The following is a 25,668-nucleotide window of genomic DNA, read 5'->3' as shown; positions in this document are numbered from 1 at the left end:
AACAGAGAGCATGCAAAAGAAAATAATGAACAAAAGAACAAAGAAAAAAGGAAGTGAACGGTTGATAGATTGGCTTTAAAAGCCGAAATCTATGCTTTGTAAACGGTTACAGACATTTACCAAACAAAATTAATTAAAAAAAAAGACAATTTCAAAAGATGATTATTGTTGAGTTTCGATTTTCATTCTTTTCCACTGAGATTTGCTTTCTTCTTTATTTCTTTTTCATTTTCTTTACACACAAAACAGTAATAAAAAATACGAATAATAAAAAAGGCACCTTCGATTCACTGCTTGGGGTGCTCCAACGAACCGCCCGGGGCCTTTCCTCGTCTCTTCCGTCGTGGTGGGCCGCGAAGGCTCTGCCTTCGACCTCCGTTCGGAGGAGGACCAAAGGGAGCCCACCTCGTGTAGTACCGGTCACCGATTCGTGGCATGGGCATGGAGGATCGCCGGGGAATCCATGGTTGGCCATGGAATATGCGAAAATGGGGGGGTTTTAAAACCCTAAAAAAAGAAGAATAGATTTTGGAATTTTCTGCAAAATAGACTGTAAAAATGAAAGTTTTTAAAAAAATCTGGGCTTAAATCTGCTGCATGAAATGGCAGCGTTTTGAAGGGTGACCTAAGTGCCCAAACGGCACCGTTTTAGGTGTGCCCGTTCGCGACCCGACCCGTATCGGGGGGATCCGCGTTTTTCCTTTAAATGGGAAATTGCAGGCCTTGGTCATTCCCCCTTTTTCTTATATTTGATTTAGTCCTGATTTGTTTTTTTTTCTTTTAAATTTAGCTCGATCATTTTTATTCCATCTCTGATTTGACCCCTGGACTGAACATTGAAACGCAGCGCATTAAGGGTTGGGGTAATTGCCCAGTTGACCCCTGTTTCTTCGCGCGTATCTCAATATAGTCGCTGGCAGTTTTCTATTTTATAATTTATACCCGTTTTTATTTTATTTTTATTTTAATTTAGCCCTCACCCTTTTATTCAAATTGTTTTATCATGTTATTATACATTTTATTTGCTGACCATTCAGATGTTATATTTATTTAGTTTAAAATTTCATGTGTTACTTATAAGATTTGTCACATTGTTCATTTATTTATTTATCTTAATTTTATTTTATTTGTTTGTTTATTCCAAGTGTTATATGTCAATAATGTTGAATGTATATATATATATTAATTATTTATTTTATGTTCCCTTTTGTAAACTGCTTGCCTTTTAGTTTGCATGTTTGTTTTAAATATTAAATGATGTGTTAAATTGTATTTTTTTATTGTATATTTTATATTATTTTATCTTATGCCGAAAACATTATTCATAGCAATTTATAAACCACCATATTTATACTTTAACAGTACCTTTTTTTAAAAAAAAATCATCTTTTGCATTATTTATTTAAAATTTATTTCATTAGTTTAAATTGTTTTCATATACCTTTCAAATTTCCATTTGTTTATTCTAAAACATTCTATTTATTATTTATTATAGGACTTTCTTATATTACCCGTAGTATGCTTTTATGTACATATATTGTTGGTTCTAAAAAATTATATGTATTATCTTTTCTTAAATCGCTTTATACATTATTGATTTTAAAAGAATTTCATCTTTTATTTTATTTATTTTTAAATTCGTCTATTAGTTTTTTTTTATATATATAGTTTTTATACTTTATTCAATTTGACTTGCTTTATACTATTTATATTTTTTAGATTGCAAAATATGTTTTTGTTCATTAATCATTAATGTTAGTATGTGAATGATGTATGTGAGCCATTATTGTCATCGCATGTATCATAAATTGTTCACTTGCATTTTCACCTTATTGTTGTATTTTTACATGACGTCATCCATGTATTATTGTTTATACTCATTTATCATCGTATCTCATATCTTTGCCTCACGAATTAAACCCCAATGTATTTATCCAATAAATCACCTTATTTTAACCTAAATAAATAACACTTGTTGTTTTAAATATTACATTCGCTACTATTCAAAAACAAAATTTTCCAAATAAGGCAATGTTATGCATTTTGAGATATCGAGGAATTGTGCCCTAACTTACTGGGTTTCGATTTTCTCGTTATTTCTAAATAGCTAAATATCTTTTTTCGAGTTTTAAAACACACGAAACTCTCATTTAAATTAAAAGACGACCTTGTGTTCGGGAATTTATGGTATTGTGTTCTAACTTACGGGATGTGATACTCCGATATCTCGAGATAAGGAAATCTTTAAACAAATTGTTTTGAGCTAATTCAAAAATTTTAAAATCGATATTTATAGAAAAGATCGTATTTCAAATTCATTCCCGATTTTCGATTTTCGACATTAAGACACTAACTAATCAATTCGTGTAACACCCCAAACCCGGCCCAGACGTTATGGCCGGATCCGACATGCCACATCGAAGCGTTCAAAACATTTTATATTGTTGATCCAGAAAAACCTACTTAGTGTTTTAAAAGATAATTTCATTATAGGTTAAAGTGAATGGAAGCTGTGCACCAGGTAGGAAACCGGAAAAGAGATGGTGAGTCCATCGGGCTGCTTAAGTACCAAGCTCCCTTCGGATCCAATCCTAGACATGCATACCGCCATTGCCACACCTTAACGTCATGGATACTTCTAGGAAACCGATTTGATTATGTCATTTTTAGGAAAAGTGATTAATTTTGGAAAATACTTTCATTGCGGAAGCTTTGCTTATTGTCGTGTTATTTTGAAATCAATTGTTATTTTTGAAAACGCGCCCTAAAGCTATCCAATTTCAACAGGTAAAATAAATAATACCTATCTTAGTAATACATATTAAAACCATCAAAAATAATTAAGCGGCCTTATTACATTTAAAAACCCAAAACTTCAAACGTAAATAATAGGATGTCCAGTTCACTAGAAGAAAACCAAACTTTCAGAACGGGTGGCCACTCTGAATTCCCTCACAGCTCCAAGCCCACTATGGTTGGGGATTTCCTGCGTGGATGAAAATAAAAGGGGTGAGTTTGGGGAAACTCAGTGTGTAAGGAAAACCCATTCAAAGCCCAAGTCAGCTCAAGCCTATTGGGCCTAAGCCCATTTAGGTAACAGTGGTACTGGACAAGAGCCCTTTTCAGATTACAATAAACTGGGCCTTAGCCCCTTATTCATATAACAGCATGGCCCATAGGCCCATTTCAAAATACATGCAACATCAATAACATATGCAAGCCCATTTTGGGAGACTACTCAACCCACCAACCACTACACTCCACCCGTACCAGCCCTACACTCCATGTGGGGAATAGCTCAACCTATCCAGCCCAACACTCCACAGTTGCAGCCTTACTGCTCAGTTAACAGTAAATTGAGGCAAAGCCTCCAGTACGTGGACAAGCCACTTTCAGTACTTCCTCCGTCAATATCCCAATCCCATGCATCAGATAATAACAACATGGCATGCAGTAAATAACAATAGTCAAACATGCATTTAGGTCAATTTAACCTTAGGGGTATTTCGGTAATTTATCTACTAGGGGTAAAACTGTAAATTTTCCACTTTTAAAGGTATTTCAGTAATTTATCTATTTTAGGGTTTTTCATGCATATTCCTACTTTTCACGTACTAACAGAATCACGTACCGAGGGTTCTTACCGAATTGGACTCGTGGGCCCATCATTCAAATTTTGGCCCATTAAGCCCAAAAATATCGAGGGCACAGAAATCATGCACTTTGCAGTCCAAATTGTGCAGCTTACCAAAAACATTAATCGATTTACCTCACGAGCATTCGCACACTCGCAAATCTACAAAATACCGATTTTCGACATTTCGGCTTTTCGACTTTTGCCGATCCAGACTAAGAAAGAGGGTGTTAGTTACGCACCTGTTTGCGATGATATGCTGACGAGATCCACACACGAACTGCTTACAATTGGATTACTAACACATTAATCTAACTATTCAAATACGAACTACATATTAACCCCTTACAATATTCGGCCAACCACACCTACAGATCAGAGTAAGCTTATAAGAAATCAATAAGCAACTCATTAACAAATTTTTGTCAGTGTTTACCACATAATCATAATTTCACTGCAAGCTGTCTTCCTGAGCAATAGTCACTAAATCATTTATAACTGGAGCTACGAAACTCCAAATCAAGTGCCGTTAATTTTACCTGAAAATAGACTCATATATCTTCTATCCATAAAATTTTAAGAATTTTTGGTTTAGCCAATCAATACCAGATTTTTCTTAAAGTTTCCCATGTTTCACTGTTTGACTAATCTGACCACTCTTCATTACGAATCAAATTTCTCATTGTACAGAATTCAAAATATGTTCTCGTTCATTTTATTTGAAACTAGACTCATTAAGCTTTAATTACATAATTTATACAGCTTCTAACTCATCTCCCACAATTTATGGTGATTTTCCAAAGTCACATTACTGCTGTTGTCCCAAGCAGATTTATTACCAAATCACTCTTTCACACATACCTTGCATGCATGTTATTTAAACATGTATATCACCAATCAATCATCATATATCTATGATTTTACTTAAGTATAATCTCCATTTCATCATTTTAAAGCACAACATGTTAGCCGATTTTTCCCTTTAGCATCTAAGGCACATGCATGCTCATTTGCTTGGCTCAACTTCACCTATCTTCCATTTTTCATCAAAAGAACATGAAACAACAACCATTTCCTTCATTTTAATTCATGACTAAATGTTCACAACACAACTAAAAACCAAAATATGCTTCAAGAGTTAAGGTAGAATCAAGAAGAACTCATGAACATCAAGATAGAAGCAAACTACCATGAACTTACCTTCAATTTTCTTCCCCAAGTGACCGAACATTCAAGAGCTTTCTCCTCTCCTTTCTCTTCTCTAACTTTCGGCTATGATGAACAAAGATGGACAAAACTTTGTTCTTTTCACCCCTTTTTCTTTTAATAAAATTTCATATTTCATCCATTTAATTCTCTAATACAAAAGACATGAAATGTCCATCATGGAACATTTACCTAATCCATTATCATGGAACATTTAACTACCCATTATCAATTTGTACCATGAATTATGGATATCAAGTGCTCATATTGTTTACAACAATATGATGGCTGGCCACTTTATGTAAAATGGGAGGTTTGTCATGCAAATCCTACTATTTTGCACTCCTATTTATTTGGCCACTTCAATTTAGCCTATAGCATTTTCAAACATTTTCACATAGGTTCTATTTCATAATTTCACCCCCTTTTTCTTATGGAACAAAAATTAACTAAAATTGTCGGGTTCTATCTTAAGCTTGGGCCTTCTAGAGGCCCACTAACATAATTAAACCTATGCCAACATTCACAGAATTCTCGAAAATTGGGGCGTTACAATTCGGTAGCAATTCTTGGGCGTGTTGGGGGAGCTAATCCTTCCTCGCACGTAACCGACTCCAGAACTTGTTCTCTTAAAATTCGTAGACCAAAACACTGTTTTAGTAAACTAAAATGTTTTATTAAAACAAAGGTGATCTGATCACACCTAATAAGGATCGGTGGCGACTCCCGTTTTAATTTTCGTTTTCAAAATCAAGTCGATCCCGTTTGCAAAAAGATGGTTTTGAAATATTTACTAAGTGTTTAAATTAATAATAAATTTCTCCAAATAGCAATCCTTTGGTGAATTATGATTGTCGAAATATTTACTAAGTGTTTTATTGTAAACAAACTATAATTCAACCTGACTTGTTTGCTTGTAGAAATTGCACTTAAATTTGTTGCAACAGAACATAAAAGTATTTCAAGGGTCGTACCCAAGAGAGATTGTTGGGAAATATACCCATATTATAGTAAAAATTTAATTGTTTTCTATGTGTTTGAATGATTAATAAATAAATTTCATATTTCACTGTTATGTTTTTTGTATTTCTGTCTTTCATATTTTGCATGTATAGCGAAATTGTAACAAGCAAATATTATCTCATTAATTTTCAAAGTTCAAACTAATGGTAAGTGACATTGTAAGAATGTTTACATTACAAGAAAGGCAACTTACTTCAGCAGATAATCTAAACAAGTCTGTAATCCCATAAAGAATTAAAGTGAGCATTTGATTTGAATACTGAGATGGATTATTATGTTGTTTACAATTCCAATTGAGGAGATTGCTAGTTTTAGCTATCAGAGCAGTTGACTTCACAGGTAGGACATAGATGTATTTATTGGCAGAATAATACAATGAACTGCACCTAAGATAAATTAATTCTGAATCTGTTTGTGAATTAATTTACTTGTGACATTTATGCTGTGATTTATCTAAATACTGAATTAGTCACTAAAACTCATGTGTTTTGATATAAGTGGAGGCTTATGCTTTAACGATAATTGAGCCAATAACTGATATGTTGGGTAAATGACTTGTGTATGGAATGGCTTTACTAACAACAGTAGAATTTATAGCTCAATTAAAGAGTTAACACTATCTTCTCATTGAAATTGTGTGAATGATAAATATGAAATATGACCACGGGTTGCTAATTTTTGAACAAGTAATTTATAACAGTGATTTGTTGACAGTGATAATATTAATCATTAAGAATACACAATTGTGACAACGAGATAAAATATGATTGTATTGAGTGAATGGGTTTAATTCAAAGGAATTAAGAATTTCATATGAGGGTAATTCACACATAACGAGGTAATTGGAAAAAGGAGTTGAATGAATTGCTTTCGTAAAAAAGTATACAATAACGAGTTTTCAATTATGGTACTTGTGGATTAAATTCATGATTAAGTAATTGCGAATTATCATAACAATGCTTCTAGACATAATTATAATTACTAGAGCCTAATTGTATATGTTTGATTGACCCATTCGCTAACTCAATAAAAACTTAATCTGACTACATTTAAATCAAAAGATAACAATTTAATTGAGTCGATTTATTTGATGTAGAATTAAATTGGGCGGTTGTAAGAATTGGTTAACTAGAGAATTTGATTAAAAAATTTTATTAAAAAATTAATTTAGAAAATCTAAGTGATTTTTGAAAAAAATAATTTTAATAAAGTAAAATTAAATTAATTAAAAATTAATATGATCTTTTTAAAAATTAATTTTTAAGTAAGATAATTAGCCAAATTGGTAATTGAATTTAAAAATTAGAACTGAAATCATAAATTAAGTTCGAGAGTCCAAAATCGAGACAAAAACGCAAAAATTAATCGAATCGGACTTAGAATATGAAACCAGACCGATGATCCAATTGATGTCTGGGCTGGATATGTCGGGCCGTCATTAGCCCGAACTTGCTCCGTCAACTCCGGTGTCGCCTGAGTTGAAAAAATACATATATTTATGCGTATACATATAGATAGCGCTCAACAATAATTATTATTTTTTAAACAGCCAATCATCGGCTAATGATAAGGGAAAAATAAATTTTAACTTGATGATTTTCATAAATAATAAATTTTTTTTGGTGATAAAAAAGCCCTACTTTTGTTGTTAAAGAAGAGAAGAAAGACGGAATCTACTGCCATTAGACTAAATAAAGAAGCACGCAATTTACCAAATTCGTCAACGAAGACAAAGTCTGATTCATCGGAAAGAAACAATGGCAGAGCCTTACATTGAAGAAGTAGAGTATCTCGACGTTCTCACTAAAACCGGTAAAAAAACCGGCGTTTCCAAGCCCAGGCACGTCCCTTCATTCTTTTCCATTTCTGGATTATCTGTTTTTGATCTTTGAACATAATGGATTACTTTACAAGCGGGTCTTTTATTTATTTTCTATACTGTCTGTTGCTTACTCTTAGCAGAAATCATGTTTTTGCAGTTATCAAATTGGAAAATAATAGGACAACTTAATTTACGCTATACTTATTATTTGCAGCTTCTGTAAATTGGGTTTGTTAGAACCTTTGAGATTAGTTAAGCTGGTTCCTTGAAAATGGTAGTAATAGCTTAATTTGTTGATTTGGTTTGTAATTCCTTTCAATGAACCCCTAATTTTTTTGGTACTCAATCTGGATTATAGAACTGAAAGTTTTCAAGTGTGTGTGTGGTTGGTGGGGGGAGGTTGCTTATGGTCCTTGAAATTGGAACTGGGAATTGAAAACTTGCAAGCTAGAGCTAGGGAGGCATACATTTGATATAAAATATTTCATTTTGAGTATTATTGTGTGTTAGAGGTTGCTTATGATTTCTGTACTGGCATTTCTCTATAATGGCAGTTTCTTGATATGTAACTTATTGTGATCTCTTTGCAGGGGAGATGTCCATCGAGATGGGGATTACCATAAAGCAGTCCATGTTTGGATTTTTGCTGAGAGTACACAAGAATTACTTCTCCAAAAACGTGCAGACTGCAAGGACTCTTGGCCGGGGTTGTGGGATATCTCCAGCGCTGGCCATATATCTGCTGGTGATTCATCACTAATAACAGCACAGTAAGTGAATCCAATTTCACAAGTCTTCAGTGCTGCTTCTTTCATAGGGCGTTTGAAAAACTGCTCGGTCTTTAATCTTTCTATGTGTGCCGTGCACAGATATTCTCCCCATGTTCTTGTTTATCATTGCTACTTTCTGTTGTTTTATATACTTGCTAGATTTGGTTAATACATTTCTTTTAAATATCTAATTGATAGTTTCCTAACTGATGGTAAACCTAGTGGTTTCTAGATGGCCAAGAAACCTTTTTGTTAGGGAGGAGTGAAGACATCTGAGTCTTTTTTTTTTTTTTCTCTTTTCTTTCTTTATTTAAATATCTTATTGTCCATTCCTTTGTAGTAACTTTCAACACAAGAAATTCTTTGGAGATCAGCATGCATTGATTTTCTTTTTACCTTGTTGGCCCATTTTTTCCATCGTCTATTACTTGGTGAACATATTATTGTTAGAAATTTATCCCTTTTTGGTTGATCTAGTGCTAAAACACAATGCTTGCTAAATATCTTACTTGTTCAGGAGGGAGCTTCAAGAAGAACTAGGGGTGATCCTCCCAAAGGATGCATTTGAGTTGATATTTGTTTTTCTTGAAGAGTGGTTAGTTGATAAAATCATCTTTTTGTTTTGGTGTAATTTTCTCTCTTCTTGGAATGTAATTGGTGCAGCTGATCAGATGACTATGATGCTTTTTTGGTGATTTTGGCAACATTTTCTCTGGTTTTGTTGCTTTGCTAGAACCATTGGTGCATTAATTTCTGATGTTAATGCTGTCTTACTAAATTCAAGTCTGTTTTGTGTTCATCAGGGTTCAATATTTTCAATATACAATTAGCATTTGGCATAAATTTACTCTGAAAAATGGTGTTATATTTTTCATTGTAAGTTCATAGTTGTATTGTCTTCCTTTTTCTTAGAGAAGAGTGCTTTGATTTATTGTTTTTCTGAGGTAAGCTGCATCAATCTTATGCAATGATAAGACCATCTAGACATTAAGATTTCACCTAGGTCCTGCATCACTTTCAATTTATCATTATTACTATTATTATTCCATGTTTAGTTTCTTGGAATTTTTGTTTAATTGATGAATCCCAATATTGTTGAGATGCTTAAGTGGTTTTGTGATGCTTTTAGTTCCATTTTGACTTAACATATGCTGTTTACATTTGATTGCAGTGTCACAAACAATGGAAAATTCATCAATAATGAATACAGCGATGTATACCTAGTAACAACTCTAGAGCCAATTCCTCGAGAAGCCTTTACGCTTCAGGTAATGAAGTTAATAATTACTCTCAGTTGAAAATTTCAACCCATTCAATGTTATTTGATTATATATAATATGCAAAATTCTGTATTTGTTTTCCATATCAAAGTACTTTCATTGTCCGAAAATTGTTGAGATGAACAATAGTTAATAACAGTCGGAATTATCATTCAAAATTTCATGGATTTTGTTTTCTAATGGTTTTCTGGTGGAGTATGGATTAATTTTCTTGATATTCCAAACCTTTCTACAGTAGTGACAAAGTTGACTACAGTGAAACATCTGCTGTAGGTATGCTTTATCATCTCAAGTTTAAACATTGCTTGTACTGAATGAACAAGTGGAATTCAACTCTAGATCTTAAGCCCTTCCACTCTTGGTTGTATTTCAGTCTGTTTTCATGTTGTAATTTTTTTACTCTTATTTGATTGGAAGTTCCCTTTCTGAACTAAAGCGAGCACTGAAAGAAAAATGCCATTGTCAGTTATGAATTTATGGAAACAAGTTGAACAACGCTCTCTCTAAAACTTTCCAAAACATATTGGACTGCCAAAGCGTAAGTGCAATTTAACTTTTGGTGCCTCTTTTAAGGGTTATTTTTTTTTTTGAAAGAGAAACATCTTGCACAAAGACAAATGAGAAGCCTAAAAGTCTATAATGTTTGATTGCATTTATTTGTTAGAAAATCCATTTTTATGGTTTGTTTTAGAACCTAATAGGCTTGCATGGATTTGCTGCAGAATCCCTATTCTGAAGTATATCAATATAGCTCTCTGGTCTTCATTCTATGGATGAGATTCATCCTTCTAAACTTCGATCTTTACCATGATTGTCCTCCTTTTAAGTTGGTTTTAATCTCAGAATTTAAGGCTGTTGATGGTGCCTGGTGCTTAATGAATAATTCATTATACATTTTCTTTACAATTATATATGAAAGTCATGCTTTGAAAATGTGAATGGTGAATGGTAAACAATGAATACTGATAAGTGATTTGTCCTGCTATAAAACTACCTGAAAATGTGAATGTTTTTTATTAGCTTTTTTTTTTTTATGATAGGATACCGAAGTCTCTGATGTAAAATACATTTCTTTTGGGGAATATAGAAGTCACCTAGCTGAAGCAGATCCTAAATATGTTCCTTATGATGTAAATAAACAATATGGTCTTCTCTTTGATATAATTACAAAAAGGTAAGCTGAGTAACTACGACCATGTTGTTGAATAAAATAATTGTCAAATTCATCTAAATGTTATATTCATGTTGACATTTCATGTTGTGGTTAACAATTCAAATACTTGGTAAAGGTACAAAGAGAACAATGAAGCACGCAGTCTAGTACTACAAAAGCAACTTCGTCGATATGCTCCTGTTTCTCTCACTGCAGAGGTTGTCAACTTTCTGCAATTTTAATACCAGCTACCCTGCTTTTATTGGTTGTTATATTTCCAATCCATCTCAATATTTTTATCCTCAAGCTTTATGTAGTCAATTTGCATGTAGACATTGTGTGATATGAGCAGAATGCGTTGTGTTGTATCCTATGGACACTTTTGGTTTCACGTTCATTAATTTGTTAGTTTACAGGTGGATGGTCTTTCTATCACTTTTAAGTTTATAAAAGGTCCATTGCTTTCTTTTCTGCTTTAAAAGTAATCCTGTGAAAAGCTGAATACATATTGAAGCTTATAATTATAAAGGAGTAAGTTATCTGCATGCTACAGCCACCCTTGTGGCCAATTTCCATTGTTTCATTCAAATATTGTGTTTGTAATTTTTCCCTCTCCTAAATATAACAGTCAGACCTTCTTGATGTACGTGTTGAATTATTTACTAAATCTATTCCCTCCTTGCAGTTAACAGGGCTTGGTGATGCTGACAAGGAGGCTCTGATATTACTGGTTAGGGCTGCAATGATTATGGATGAAATCTTTTATCTGCAGGTTGTATTTATGCATATAAGTAGACAAAAAATCTCACACACAAGTACACAGATTTGCTCAAACATCTGCTCTGGTATTGTAGCATGTCTATATAAGTCAGTAGTAAGAATAGAACAGTTGGTTTCTTTTTGCATGAACCAAAGGAAAATTTTGTGCCACTGAGTAGATGATCTAGTGCAAAATATTCACGAACAACACTCCAAATGCAATAGAACTTCTGCTTATTATATATATATATGTTGAAAGCTGTTAAAGATTAGTCAATTTTTTGACTGTTGTCCTAGTTAGCAAACAGATGGGTTCATAATAACAAAGCTTTGCTAGTGTTGCATTATAATATAGGTGATTTTGATTAGTTCACTCATAACACTTATGCAGTAGTCTTTGAAATATATAATTCACTTCTTGCTTCTCCTGGGAAAAGTTGTTTTCAGTTCAATGAGTCAAGTGATGGTATAGGAGCATTCAATATGTCAGGTAATATTACAGGAAAGTAGTAGAGACATTGGTATGATATAAGGAACATGAAGGCATAAGTCTATCATACCCCAGAAAGTAATTGCAAAGGATAACAACTTATATTTCCAGATTGGTATAGTAGAATCTTTCTTTCACTAATGGTACTGCCTTGAATAAATTTTAGATAAAAAGGCATCATCTAGTTACTTGCAGAAATATTTTGATACACGTATTTAGGATGCAATTCAAAATATATGTGTTCATTATCACTATAGGATTTTGAGCTGGTTGCAAAATGCAAACTAAGGGTGTGCAAAATAAACCATTGATAGTGAAAAGTTTCAATGATCTGATGTTTTCAATGTGTTTGATAACTTATTTCAGAAACCATTTAAATGGAATTCCAGTGGAGAGAAGTGTTGAAAATATGAAGAAATTTACTGAATGAATTAAATCATTCTCATAAAGGAAAATTTTATCATTTAATTATATGAACCATTCTGTCCTTTTTAGCCTTTTACTTTTACTTTTTAGTTTTCTTTATGTAAAATACTCAATAACATATCCAAAAAAAAATCTAATCAATATTTAATTTGCAGCAAAAAAGCAAGCAACTTTTACAATAAAAATTCAATACTTAATTTTTCTGAACTAACACAATTTACTAATGTAACCTTGTTTCTAGGTGAACCAAATAGTGAAAGAATAATTAACGAGGCACAAGGAGAAAGAGAGAGTGGTACTCTATATATCATTCATCATGTAACAATTCATAAATATACAAGTATGAGTTTACTCTGTAAGGAAAGTAAATAAAATCAAATCTCTAATATCATGCCATAATCCACAATAATCAACTATATTATTCTATGTACATATCTTAACATTTCCCCTCAAGCTAGAGCAGAGATGTTAATCATGCCTAGCTTGTTACAAATATAATCAATTCGAGGTCCACTAAGAGATTTCGAAAAGATATCTCCTAATTGATCTCTTGTTCTGACATAATCTGTTGATATGAGCTTTTGTTGGATCTTCTCACGAATGAAGTGACAGTTGACTTCAATATGCTTGGTTCGCTCATGAAATACTGGATTGGAGGATATATGAAGAGCAGCTTGATTTTCACACCACAATTTTGCTGGTGACGACTTTTTAAATCCTAGTTCATCCAGTAACTGTTGTAAGTTGTAACCACATAATTCTCACACAGATTGTGCCATAACTCTTGCTTTTCCTAGGAATTAGATACTTGATCCTCCCCAATTTGCATTAGTGAAGTATTCAATGCCTATGTGACCACAATTCTAATATAGAAGCCCACAGCCTAGAGCTCCCTTTAGGTAAAATAAGATTTGTTCCAGTGTCACCCAATGTCTAACTGTTGGTGAAGATATGAATTGCCTTACAACACTCACAAAATATGCGATATCAGAATGAGCCATTGAGAGATAATTCAGTTTCCCAACTAGTCTCTTATACCTCTCATGATCCTCAAGCGAATCACTATCTTCCTTCATAAGTTGCAAATTGGAATCCATCAGTGTGCTACATGGTTTACATCCCGACTTTCTAGTTTCTTCAAGTAAGTCAAGGGTATATTTCCTCTGAGACAAGAAAATACCCTTCTTACTCCTAGTAACTTCAATGCCAAGAAAATATTTCAATTGTCCCAAATCCTTCATTTGAAACTGAGTATGAAGGTATGATTTCAAAGCAAGAATATTTGTATCATCACTTTCAGTAATAACAATATCATCAACATAAACTACTAAGAGAATCATGCCTACCTCCAAGTGGATCACCTTACAGAATCGTCCAAACCATGCTCATAGGTTCTGTTTCAAATCATATAGAGATTTCTGAAGATGACACAACTTCGCACTCTCCCCCTGAACAACAAAACCAGATGGGTGCTCCATATAGACATCCTTCTGTAGATCACTATGCAAAATGGCATTTTTTATATCAAGTTGATGCAGGGATCACCCATATGTTGCCGCTATAGAAATGAACAAACGAACATAAGCCATCTTAGCCACTGGAGAGAAAGTATCCGAGTAACCAACTCTATAGGTTTGAGGATATCCTTTACCAACAAGACAGACTTTTAATTGGGCAACGAAACCATTAAGATTAACTTGGACTGTAAACACATTTACATTCAATAGCCTTCTTTTCAGTCGGCAAATTAACCAATTCCCAAGTACCATTACCATTTAAAGCAATCATCTCTATCATTGCATCTCACCAGCCCGGATGAGCTAAGGCCTCCTTTACAGTTTTAGGAATAGAAATAGTGTAATGAAGGAATGAAAAAGCTAGTCATAGGGGATAATTGATCATAAGAGACAAAAAAGGAGATAGGATAAGTACACTGTCGTTTACCTTTACATAGGACAATGGGAAGGTCGATACTAGAATCAGATTGACTAGGGGTCAAATTTTTCGACTAATAGACTAGAGGCGGCCATGTGTCCGGAGGATTTTACCGACTTGAATAAACATGAATGATTGGTGGTCGAGTTGTTATGTGTTCTAGCATACCTATTTGACAGTAGTTGACTAGACGATTCATAGTATATAATGACAAATCATCATTTTTGGAGGAAGTATTTACAAATGGACGACATAGGAAAAAACGGTGTATGCTCAAAAAAGGTAACATCAATAGACACAAGATGTCTCTTAAGATCCAAAGAGTACCATTTATAACCCATTTTAAGTTGACAATAACTAAGAAACACATTTGAGCGACTTTGGGTCCAATTTTATGACTTATGGATGAACATCATAACAAAGCAAGTGCTACCAAATATTTTGGGCTCAATAAGGAACAAAAGTTTTGAAGGAAAGAGGGTATGGTAAGGAATGTTATTGTTAAGAATAGATGTCATACAATTAATAAGAAATGTGGCTGTTAAAATGGCATCATCTCAAAATCATTTAGGTACACACATTTGTAAAAGAAGGGCTTGGGCTCTTGCCATAAACCACTCAGTTTAGAAAAATACTGAGAAAATGACATCTCAGTGATCTCACCTAGCTTAGTGTTGTGACTTTATTGGGAATTTCAAAAATCTAAGCATCCATATTTTTTCTGTAGAGTCAAGTAGCAGGTATGTTCTGGAAATCCGGGGTTGCATAGAGTTGATAAGCCAAGACATAACAAGAGAGTTATCAGAGTCCCACTGATCATAAGTGGAATCATTTACAACGGGTTTTTTCGAATCACCAGTAATATACCTCTGCAGTCCTCTAGCTTTGATAAACATTAAGCACGATCGTGACCATGCGAGATAACAACAACAAAACCAACGGTGGTCGTCGGAGAATCAAATTTGACGTAGGTGAGTTGAATGTGCCGGCGCATGGGCAAGGATGCGGACGGTATGGGTGGCGCGTGAAGGCCACACGCAGGGAGTTTGGTCACTGGATTTTTAAGTTTCCCCGGGGATTGGACTACAACTCTGTTGAAGGGGGTGGTGAGAAAAAAATTGGCCAGAAAAGAACCCAAATCGAGCCAAATAGCTGCAAGAAAACAGCTTTAAAACAGAACCAAAAAACTAACAGTGATTGAAACAATGCGAAACCTAAAAAGAACATAAAAAAAATTGACCTACAAATCCTCCTGGATCAAGCAACTGACCACTGGGCTAGGGTTGGACAAAGGAGTCAACATCAAGGGTGGAAGCCGTTGGTGAGATGACCGTGCACCGACGCGTAAAGTAGGGTCGCAAATCTTTAGGCGGTGCGGGAGCCTCACGTGCTTATCCTCCGGTTGCAACTGTCGAGATGGTGGTGCTCCTCCCTGTGCCGACAGTGTACCCAAAAAAAACTTGAAAAGCTAACTCACGAAATACTCAAATGGTTTGTGTTCAAAACAACGAAACACGAACTCCCTAAATTGAGCCAAGAGGATCTAATATCATGAACGAAATACTGAAAGAATAATTAAGGAGACACAAGGAGAAAGAGAGAATGAAATTATATATATCATTCATCATCATACAATACACATATACAAGTATGAGTCTACTCTATAAGAAAGTATATAAAATCAAATTTCTAATATCTTGCTATAATCCCTAATAATCAGCAGTATTATTTTATTTACATATCTTAACACTCTGAAATATTGTTTCCCAGTCTAGATATGCAAAAATTATGGTTTTGTGAATTGCTTTTTCTAGTTTTACATAATTTTTATTGTTTTAAGGCACCTAAAACGTTTGTTGCTTGGAAGGAAAAGTATTGATATGGTGCAAAATTTTGCAATCTTAGTTGTAAACGCATTCTTAATTTTAATTGCAATCTTAATGTAAATGCTTAATTGTGATGACATGGCTTCAGATTCTCATATTTTCCTTTGTTCTTTTTCACCTTAAATAATCAGGTTTGGCACAGCAACCCAGTTTTAAGAGAATGGTTAAAAGAGCATGCCAATGTGTCTCAATTGGACAACCTGAAATGGATGTATTATGTGATTAATAAGAGTCCATGGTAATTCCTTCTGCTTTGTTCTTTGGCGGGAATGTCTTTTTATCATTAATAATTCATTCTTTATCAACAGGTCCTGCCTTGATGAAAACGAGGCATTTTTAACAACTGCAGATTCAGCAGTAAAGCTTCTTCCTGAAGCCACAAAGCCTATTACTGGGTGGAAAGGTGTACAATACAGAGCAGCATTTCCAATGCTAAAACCTTCTGGTGCAAACTTCTACCCTCCTGACATGGACAAAATGGTAACACAGGAATTTCTTCATGTGCTGCAAAGAATGGTTTTTCATTATACATGTGGCTATACTATAAAATTTCCAGTTTAGCCATCTTTTAGCATTATTTTGAAAACGGGATAGAGACTGACGAGTTTCATTTTTGTTCTAGGAATTTAAATTATGGACTACAGGTCTAAGCTTGGACCAGCAAAAGGATGCAATGAGTTTTTTCACTGTCATTAAAAGGCACAGTCAAGTAAGTTGGGACAATCATATCTTTGATAGCACACATCTTTCAGAAGGGTCTACTTATGATCTTTATAGCATTCTGTATTCCCAAGAGTATCATTCTTTCCTGGCAAGAGTTTCGGATCTGTTGCATAAAGCTGGGGACCTTGTCAGCTCTCCTAGGTATGAGTATGACAGTTTTTTCTTCTGATGTCTTGTTTATTATTCCTACTCTGAAATCTTATACCATCAACTAATATCTCTTGAGTCGTTCAACTTTATAGTTTGAAGAGGTTGCTCCATAGCAAGGCTGATGCCTTCCTTTCAAACGACTACTACGACTCTGATATAGCCTGGATGGAATTGGTTAGTTGTTGCTAAATTTTGATTCTTTTTCTTTCCCCTTATCATGCACTTTCTCATTTTTATTTATGAATAAATTGTAAGATCACATTTATTATGGTATAATTTAAAAGGATATTCATGATAATAGATCTGCAACTTTTTTTTTTCCTCTGCTTTTCAACCATTTCTTTTTCTGTTTTGATTTTAAAAATATTAGTAACATCTTGTTTTGATGTCAATATGCTTAATTTGGTATTCAATTCAATTCCTATTCTAATGAACTCACTGGGCCTTCACTCTCTCCCTGTTTGAATTTCCTGCTTTAGGATTCTAAGTTGGATGTCACCATTGGTCCATATGAAACTTATGAAGATTCACTGTTTGGGTACAAGGTAATATATTCACATATCAAATGCATGTTTATTTCCTTTACTTCAGTCCTTTTTATTCAGCATTAGATTTACACGGTAATGAACTTGATCTAAGTAAGAATGCCTCGTGAATATTTAGAAATATTTACAATGTATCACTTAAGTAAGAATGCCTCGTGAATATTTAGAAATATTTACAATGTATCACTTTCTTTTATAGAGGTAGCATGAAAACATGCTTTTCTCAAACTTGAAATGTCTAATTTAGACTTTGGGTAACAAATATTATAGCATTGGTAACATAGTGGTGCTTGAAAGGTTCAAATAGACTTTGGGTAACAAATATTATAGCATTGGTAACATAGTGGTGCTTGAAAGGTTCAAATTTGTGTAAAAGCAAATGAATTGTGCTAAAAATGTAAAATTTTAGCAATACCTTCCATTCTTGCAAATTACTCGATTGCTATTTGCTTAAGTTTGGATCAGAAGAAACCTATTTCAGTATGTTTTCTTTCTAAATGATACAGATGATTGATACAATACTATGATGCATTTATGCCAACATAATGTATGAGGTCTGATTAGGTACTCATATCTCTTTAGTTTCTATGTGCTAGCTTTGTTTCTTATTGAGTTTTTACTTATTGAGACAGCTTTTAATACCTTACTGAAGAATGTACTATGTTGTGTTTTGAAAAGGTTACTCCTTTCTTTTTATCTTTTTCTCTTTAAGTTAAACTAAATTCTGAGTACTGGGATTCAATTGAGATTTCTGCAAGTCAATTTAGCTAGCCCTTTTGTTTTCTTAAATATGTTCTCACTTGCTAGCAAAAGTTACTTTTCCTTCCAAAAAATTTAATGGAAAACTGGCTTGCAGTTGATTTAGAGAACAAAAAAAGAAAAAAAAAAGAAAAAAGAAAAGAAACAAGAAAGTGAAGTAAATCTGACTTGTAGATAATTTTGTCTCCATAGCATAGTGTAATCCTTCCTAAAGTAAAGGCCATTATTTATTTTATAGAGACCAACTCCATAGTCCAAGCCTACCATTTGTTCTTAAAAGAAACTCAAAATAAATAAATTGACCATTACAAATTAAATACTAAGCAGCATGATCTGCATTTCCATTAAGAATTATGGGTTTCGATTCCTTAAAATTTGTATAGAAAAACAAATTCTTGTTGACAGTGAGCAGCTTTTAACATTGCTTAATATGATGAGTAAAGCATGATTGAAGAGGTCAATGTTTCCTATTGTAGCCTGAATTCATGATGTTATTTATCTATTAGCATTTTTGTTAGTAGTTTTGCTAGCATATCTGTTTGCTTTGAAAGTTTTACCAAAGGTCAAAAACTATCTACTGTAGTTTGGTAGTAAAATGAAGAGTGGGAAATCTGATTGAAAACCAGTGGAAAATGTAAAAGCTTAAAGTATGGAGTTTCACCTTTTCTTCATTGAATTATAAGACGGTAAAATAATACAAATGGCCAGGGAAGAGCCTCTACTCCTTTAATAGAGGGTCGCCTACTGGGAACTAGAACCAAAGATGCCCACTTCTACACACGGCCCAATTCACCCCCTTTATGACTAAAGCTTAGAGTGTTTAAACTTTAAATTTTAGATTAATCTATTTTATTTCGATATGACAAATGGGTAGTTCTTGGTGTTTGTATCAAATTGCTACTTTATAGAACTATTTTATTTGAACTAAAAATTGTACAACCTATTGCAGAGGGACTTTTTGCTTGGTTCCTACTTGAAAAACAAGAGAAAAAACAGAATCGAACAACAATTACAAACACTAATGTATCACTTCTTAAAGAAAGTAGCATTTCTTGGGTTGTCCATTTTAACACTGCACCCTGAGGTTGGATGACTGCTATTTTTATAGATTCTGCTAATTATTTCCGCCAAAAACCTGATAAGTGTAACAGCCGAGAAACTTTAATCATGGATCTCCCAGGAACCTCCCATATATATCTTGCTATTTTTAAACTTTTCTCTTCGTTCCAACTAACAAAATACCTGAATACTGCATTAGTCAGTGTAATCTTCCAAACTGCTCTTGAATAATGACTGTCAAAGAAAATAAAAATGAGAGATTCTGTCAATCATGATGCATAATCCACAAAGGACCTTGGAACCCGTCTGCACTATGAGGTCTTTATGTTGATGCTTTCCCCTGATTGAAAACCCAAGGACAACTTTCTTGTAGTCCTGTGCTTGTGCTCCACAAACTTGTACCATTCCACTTATATGCAAATGTCTACTATGCACTTGTGCTGCTTTTTGTTTGACTTATTTTATTATATGCTTTGTTGCTTTTTCTTTTGCGTTTTTAATTTTATTCCCTTCAATTGTCCTTCCTTTTTCTGTCCTTTATTTAGATTTATTTATTTGACTCACTCTATCAACTAATGATTGATTTAGTGTCTGATTGCTTTCACGTACTCTTGCATGCATCCATGCTTATGTCCATGTTCACGTAATAAAGGATGAAATCAGTTTGTAACCTGTTGTAATTTTATTGTTGCAATATATGAATCTCTTTGGATGCTAGTATAGCTAATTAGATGCACGGATTTGCATAGGCTACGTTCGAAGCATTTATTGGAGTTCGGGATGAAAAAGCAACTGCTCAACTTAAATTGTTTGGTGATAACTTGCAGGTAATTCATTCATATCAAATTTTCTCAGACATTTCTTCTGGTCGCTTGCTTGTTTCTAACAAAATATTTAATATTTTAGGTTTTGGAACAAAACCTTCCTATGGACGATACATATAAATCAAAAGATATCATTGCTGCTCCAATTCGTGTTGTCCAGCTTCTTTTTAATGCAGGGGTAAGTTTTGGGTTCATTGAGAAAAGTCTTTCATGATAATCAGATTGGTTTGTCGGCAGTGATGCATATGTTTACACAGATGCATGCAAATGTTTGTATGCTTGCATTTTGTAACTGAAGTTTTGAGGGCTGCAAAATGTATGAATATTTTCTTCAGTGTGTTCATGGTTTAGATGCTAATCCTTCCCCATCCCCTTTAATCTTGAATTTTCCTTTTGTATATTTACTCAATGTACATGATAAATGCTTAGACGCAAATACAATAAGAGATTGAATGAAATATCAAATGTGGTTAGACATACTTGTGTGTGTATGTCTAACCACTTTTATCAATAGTGGATTCTAGGAATGGGGATGGAAAGAATGAAACTCAACAAGCTACTCTTGCTCCTTGAATTCACTTTTTTGGACAAAGTAGAAAAGGAATTGTGGCTGTTGCCTGCTAGTGTTATCAATTAATTATGGCTGCAGAGTTGCTATTGTATTTAAATTATTTTTTCATTCCATAGATTGGAATGTACAGTATGGAAAACCACATGTTTGTATTTTTTGTTCTTAATTAGTTTCAAATTTTTCTAGAGCTTCCATTCTTATGTATGTAATAATTTATCTTGGATAGATATGCGTTTTAACATATTTGTATTTATATCAGGATGTGAAGGGCCCTCAGACTATTGCTTTCAATCTACCAAATGATGAGCGTATAGTTAAAGATCGAGGAACAGCAATGGTTATACTTAAGAATGTTTCTGAAGCAAAGTGCGAAACTTTCTTCAATCATTGTTGAAGTTGGTCCAATTTACCAATACGTTGTGGCTTATATTTACCATAATTCTAAATCATTGTTTGATATTTCCATCCTAATAAGGTTCAAACAGATTCTTAATCCCATAGCTGATGCATGTATTGCAAAGGAACAACACGAACTTGTAGATTTTGAGTCTTTCTTCACTCACACAATCTGCCATGAGTGCTGCCATGGGATTGGGCCTCATACCATAACCCTTCCTGATGGCCGAAAGTCTACTGTTAGATTGGTCAGTTATAATGTTTCCTTTTTATTTCTGTTTTATTTAGCTGTTTTTAGAATGTGTTTGTCTAGAGGAGAAGAAAAAAAATCTAGTATTTAATCATATCTGTCCAATTATAATTAAATATCAACTGTCCAGCTCACTCATGCTGGTTTATCCATTTATTCTACATGCCATTGTGATGAAAATGGTTAGAAAAGAAATAAGCTTTGTTTATGACTGAAGTTTTGTTTTTCTAAACATGAATAATGACTACTTACCTTGGGCATCTTCATGTGATATTTTTGAGCGAGAAACAGTTGCTTAAATAGAACAGAAGGTAGAGATTTGTGTGATTTCAGACAAAGGGGTAAAAGAAAGATAAAGGAAGTAATATAATCACAACATACAGGCATTGAATATTTACGATGGAAGAGCACCTCCTATCTGCATTAATCTGTATATTGACATTGTTCTTTGAAGTTGGATGGTGTTTCCTGAAGTTACTATTTTCCTTAAAAGAAGTGATTTATTCTAATTATTTATGGTATCCCATGGTTTTTCTTTTACTGTTTCTTACAGGAGCTTCAAGATTTACACTCGGCTTTGGAAGAAGCAAAAGCAGACATAGTGGGTCTTTGGGCACTGAACTTTCTAATAAAAAAGGTTGGTAAAAAAGCCAAGTTTTATTATTTTCCTTTATATGATATAATTACTTGTGACTATCAAGATTAGAAGACCCATACATGTTAGCTGATGCAGTTCGCAATTATTTATTTATTTTTTTCAAATGCTTTATCTTTGGGATAGCAACTTTAGTTCCTTTTCTGCATTTTACTAGTATTTTCAACTTCTCAAAGTTCTGCTGCTACTTTTAAGAATAGACTGCTTACAACTTCCAACCACAACCACAACCACAACCAAAAATGACATCAAGAAAAATATTCTACCTAGATTCTAACCCCATTCTAGAAAGAGTGTTTTAAGTCAACTCAAGGTGAGATGCTAAGCTTGAGAGTAGAGGCCATAGATTGTGGAGTTTAGAAATTTGTGCAGTCATTTAAGGAGTGTTTTGAGGTTTCTTGGAAGTCAGCCAAAAAGTTCTTTCGTATTGAAATAGTTGCTTTGAGTAAGACTGGCTTGACATTTTTTTTTGAGTGTGACCATTCATTGGAATATGAAAATTTGTATCCCATGTCAGCCCAAAAGTACTTTTCGAAAGTAAGGTTTTTGGTTCAATTTCTTTACACCTGCATAATGATTTAATTGCTGCAATGTATCAAATCTAAGTATCCAATTGGATAACTGCTTTCCTGCCCCTTCCAAAAATTGACATGCAAAGTTGAAAGAATGTTTACACATCGCTCTGAGGGTTACTTATGGATTTTTTTTCATTATTTTGTTTATTGGTACTTAAGATTGCCTGGATTGAACCCGGTTCACTAGGATTAAGAGACTAAGTGTTCATCACTCTACCAACTGACGATAAAGTAGTTGGCTGGCTATTCTTTTTTAATTTTTCAGCCACTGCGACATTTTTGAACTTCAACATCCCATCAGCATGTGTCTAGTTTGTGTAAGAACAGAACTTTAAAAAAATTATCATAAATTCGATTAGATGTGATCTTTTTGGTGAGTATATTCTGTCTGATGGCTGTAGAGTATAGTTTCCTTTCTCTGAAACTCTTTAATATTATTTCCTTGAAATGAATGGCTTTCAAGTAATACCTCTAATGAGAAAATCTTGAAGAGGGCAAGAGTTTGGATAGAAAGGAGTTTGTGCAGATCGCTGGTTTTCAAATGTAATACCTTGCTAGTCCCACCACTGACTAATCTTTTGCATCCAATTTTTAGTAATGTAGTGCTATTCATTATCTATTTGGAACGTTTGTTCTCAATCAAGCTTTAGTCTCAAATGCCCAGTAAGGGACATTTGGAATCAACTTCTACCTTGAACCTTGTACTATCATAAAGGAACCTGGAAGAGATAACGGTTTAAGTAATCTATATTGCATGTTGAATTAGTTAAAAAGTTGTGCATTAGTTGCCTGTTTATGTCAACACTTTTTGCATTTATGACAAATGATATTAAAAAGAACTATGAAAAACTAAGGCTCTTTCTGTTTGTTTTGACATCTTTGAGCAGCATTTACTTCCGACTAGTCTGGAAAAGTCCATGTATGTTTCATTCCTTGCAGGATGCTTTCGCTCAGTTCGGTTTGGCTTAGAGGAAGCTCATGGGTAAGCGAACCATTAACTGTTCACTGGCATAATATTTTTAATTATTGTTACTGACCATTCTTGATTTACTGAATAATTTCAGAAAAGGTCAAGCATTACAATTTAACTGGTTATTGGAAAAGGAAGCCTTTGTTTTCCATCCCAATGAGACATTTTCTGTCAACTTTGACAAGGTACAGCGCCTTCAGATTTTCTCATACATAAATATTTTTAGTTAAAACATTTCCGCCTAAAATAGTGCTTTCTTTTGGAAGGTTGAGGAAGCAGTTGAAAGTTTGAGTAGGACTATACTTACCATACAAGCTAAGGGTGACAAAGAAGGTGCTAGTTTGCTTCTGCAGAAATACTGCACCATGACAAAGCCATTGAAAGTTGCATTGCAAAAGTTGGAATCCATTCATGTAAGTCCTCCTGCCACATTCAAGTATACTTTTATTGATAAAATACTTGCACTTGGTTTGCCTACTAATTTATTTCAAAATTTAATATATATCGTATTTTTGGGATAAAAACGGATAGATTCTCGGATTTGAATGTCAATGTTAGATAGATGTGCCCAACACGGGTATGATCAATTTTGTTCAAGACACGAGTGTGATCATATTCTCGTACCTATGTTTGGATGTGCTCAGACACGAGTGTCAAATACTTCAAGACGTAGGATAGATTTGCTCTAAGATGCACATGTGCTTGACTGAAATTGCTACTGAGCTTACATCCTAGTGGTATAAAGTCATAAACCCAAGTGTATAAGAGATGGAAAATGAAAAGAACATGAAGGAGAAACCTCGAGATATACCAATCTGGCAGCAACCGGTGTTAAAAATAAAGAATATTTATGTATAAAACAGTAATACTTACAAGGACCTGCTTGCTTCCCCAATTGTCACACTAGATTTATAAATAGGAAGCAGCATGACTAGAGAATCTACATGCCCACATCATACCCTGAAGAGGGCTTAGCTTTTGAAATGTAAACCAAAATATGTAATTGGCATAGCTATGCATTCAACTCTTTATTTTCTCTGATACATATTTAGGACATGGATATATAGAGGTATGTGCTAGACACCTCTGAGTCCGAGCAAAATAGCTTTAGGCTTATAATGTCTCATATATCAAAATTTGCCTTAGGTGCCAGTATATCTGTAGGTTCATATAGGCAATTGAAATAAAATAAAGTAAAATAACTCATTTGCCGAACAAGTAAGAAACTTTGAAGGTCGATGATGTCATGATATGATTTGTTTTTCGGTAGAAATATAAGTAACTTGCCAATGTATCCTCTGATAAACAATTATGGTAAAAAGATTGGATCAAAGTGCCTATTTTGAGCATTTTTGTTCATATTCTGTTTGCTTCCATCTATTTCTCAGGTTCCCGTTGATATAGCTCCCATATTTCCAGTAGCCAAAAGTTTGTTGGAATGAAGGTTGCTATTATATGGTTTGGACAAATAGCCATGCTGCTTATGATTAAATTTACAAACACAAAATAATGCTTTTTAGCAATAGCAACTTTGATACTACATGCAATCGAAGTCTTAGCATTGGGTGAATCATCCCTTCCATGCAAGCATAGTTTCTTATCATCTGTTTTGCTTGTGTTGCTGTAAGTTTGATGAAGTTGCTGCATTCACGTTATGTGATTGAGTGAGCGGGTCGGATGTTCTCATTTTTTTTTATAACATATGAATTCGAAGATTGTACTAAATAACATTATTTGTTGGTTAAATATTAGAATCTATTATGTCAAAATATTCATTAGAAAATAAAAGTTTAAATAAATAATGTAT

The 25,668-nt window shown here is 33.7% G+C and overlaps 1 protein-coding gene across 1 annotated transcript; it reads left to right on the top strand.

Annotated features, from left to right (window-relative positions):
• Positions 1-7,403: 7,403 nt before the first annotated feature.
• Positions 7,404-25,630, top strand: LOC107925185 (nudix hydrolase 3). The gene is made up of 21 exons (XM_041079406.1): positions 7,404-7,703; positions 8,276-8,455; positions 8,973-9,050; positions 9,627-9,723; positions 10,776-10,909; positions 11,025-11,106; positions 11,574-11,660; positions 16,516-16,622; positions 16,693-16,864; positions 17,007-17,248; positions 17,350-17,431; positions 17,737-17,802; positions 20,370-20,447; positions 20,527-20,622; positions 21,275-21,381; positions 21,491-21,659; positions 22,215-22,298; positions 23,779-23,873; positions 23,956-24,046; positions 24,128-24,274; positions 25,250-25,630. Exons 1-21 carry the CDS (start codon positions 7,621-7,623, stop codon positions 25,301-25,303), a joined length of 2,331 nt encoding a protein of 776 aa, XP_040935340.1. The 5' UTR covers positions 7,404-7,620; the 3' UTR covers positions 25,304-25,630.
• Positions 25,631-25,668: the final 38 nt, after the last annotated feature.

The sequence above is a fragment of the Gossypium hirsutum genome, chromosome A10 (genome assembly GCF_007990345.1).
Source record: "Gossypium hirsutum isolate 1008001.06 chromosome A10, Gossypium_hirsutum_v2.1, whole genome shotgun sequence".
Classification (NCBI taxonomy): domain Eukaryota; kingdom Viridiplantae; phylum Streptophyta; class Magnoliopsida; order Malvales; family Malvaceae; genus Gossypium; species Gossypium hirsutum.
This window is presented reverse-complemented; position numbering and strand designations above follow the sequence as displayed.

Bases quoted from the DNA above. Each gene is read 5' to 3' on its own strand.
- LOC107925185 (XM_041079406.1), top strand. From the start codon at position 7,621: ATGGCAGAGCCTTACATTGAAGAAGTAGAGTATCTCGACGTTCTCACT. The intron at 7,704-8,275 runs GCACGTCCCTTC...ATCTCTTTGCAG, and splicing joins ACCGGCGTTTCCAAGCCCAG to GGGAGATGTCCATCGAGATG. The intron at 24,275-25,249 runs GTAAGTCCTCCT...TCTATTTCTCAG, and splicing joins AAAAGTTGGAATCCATTCAT to GTTCCCGTTGATATAGCTCC.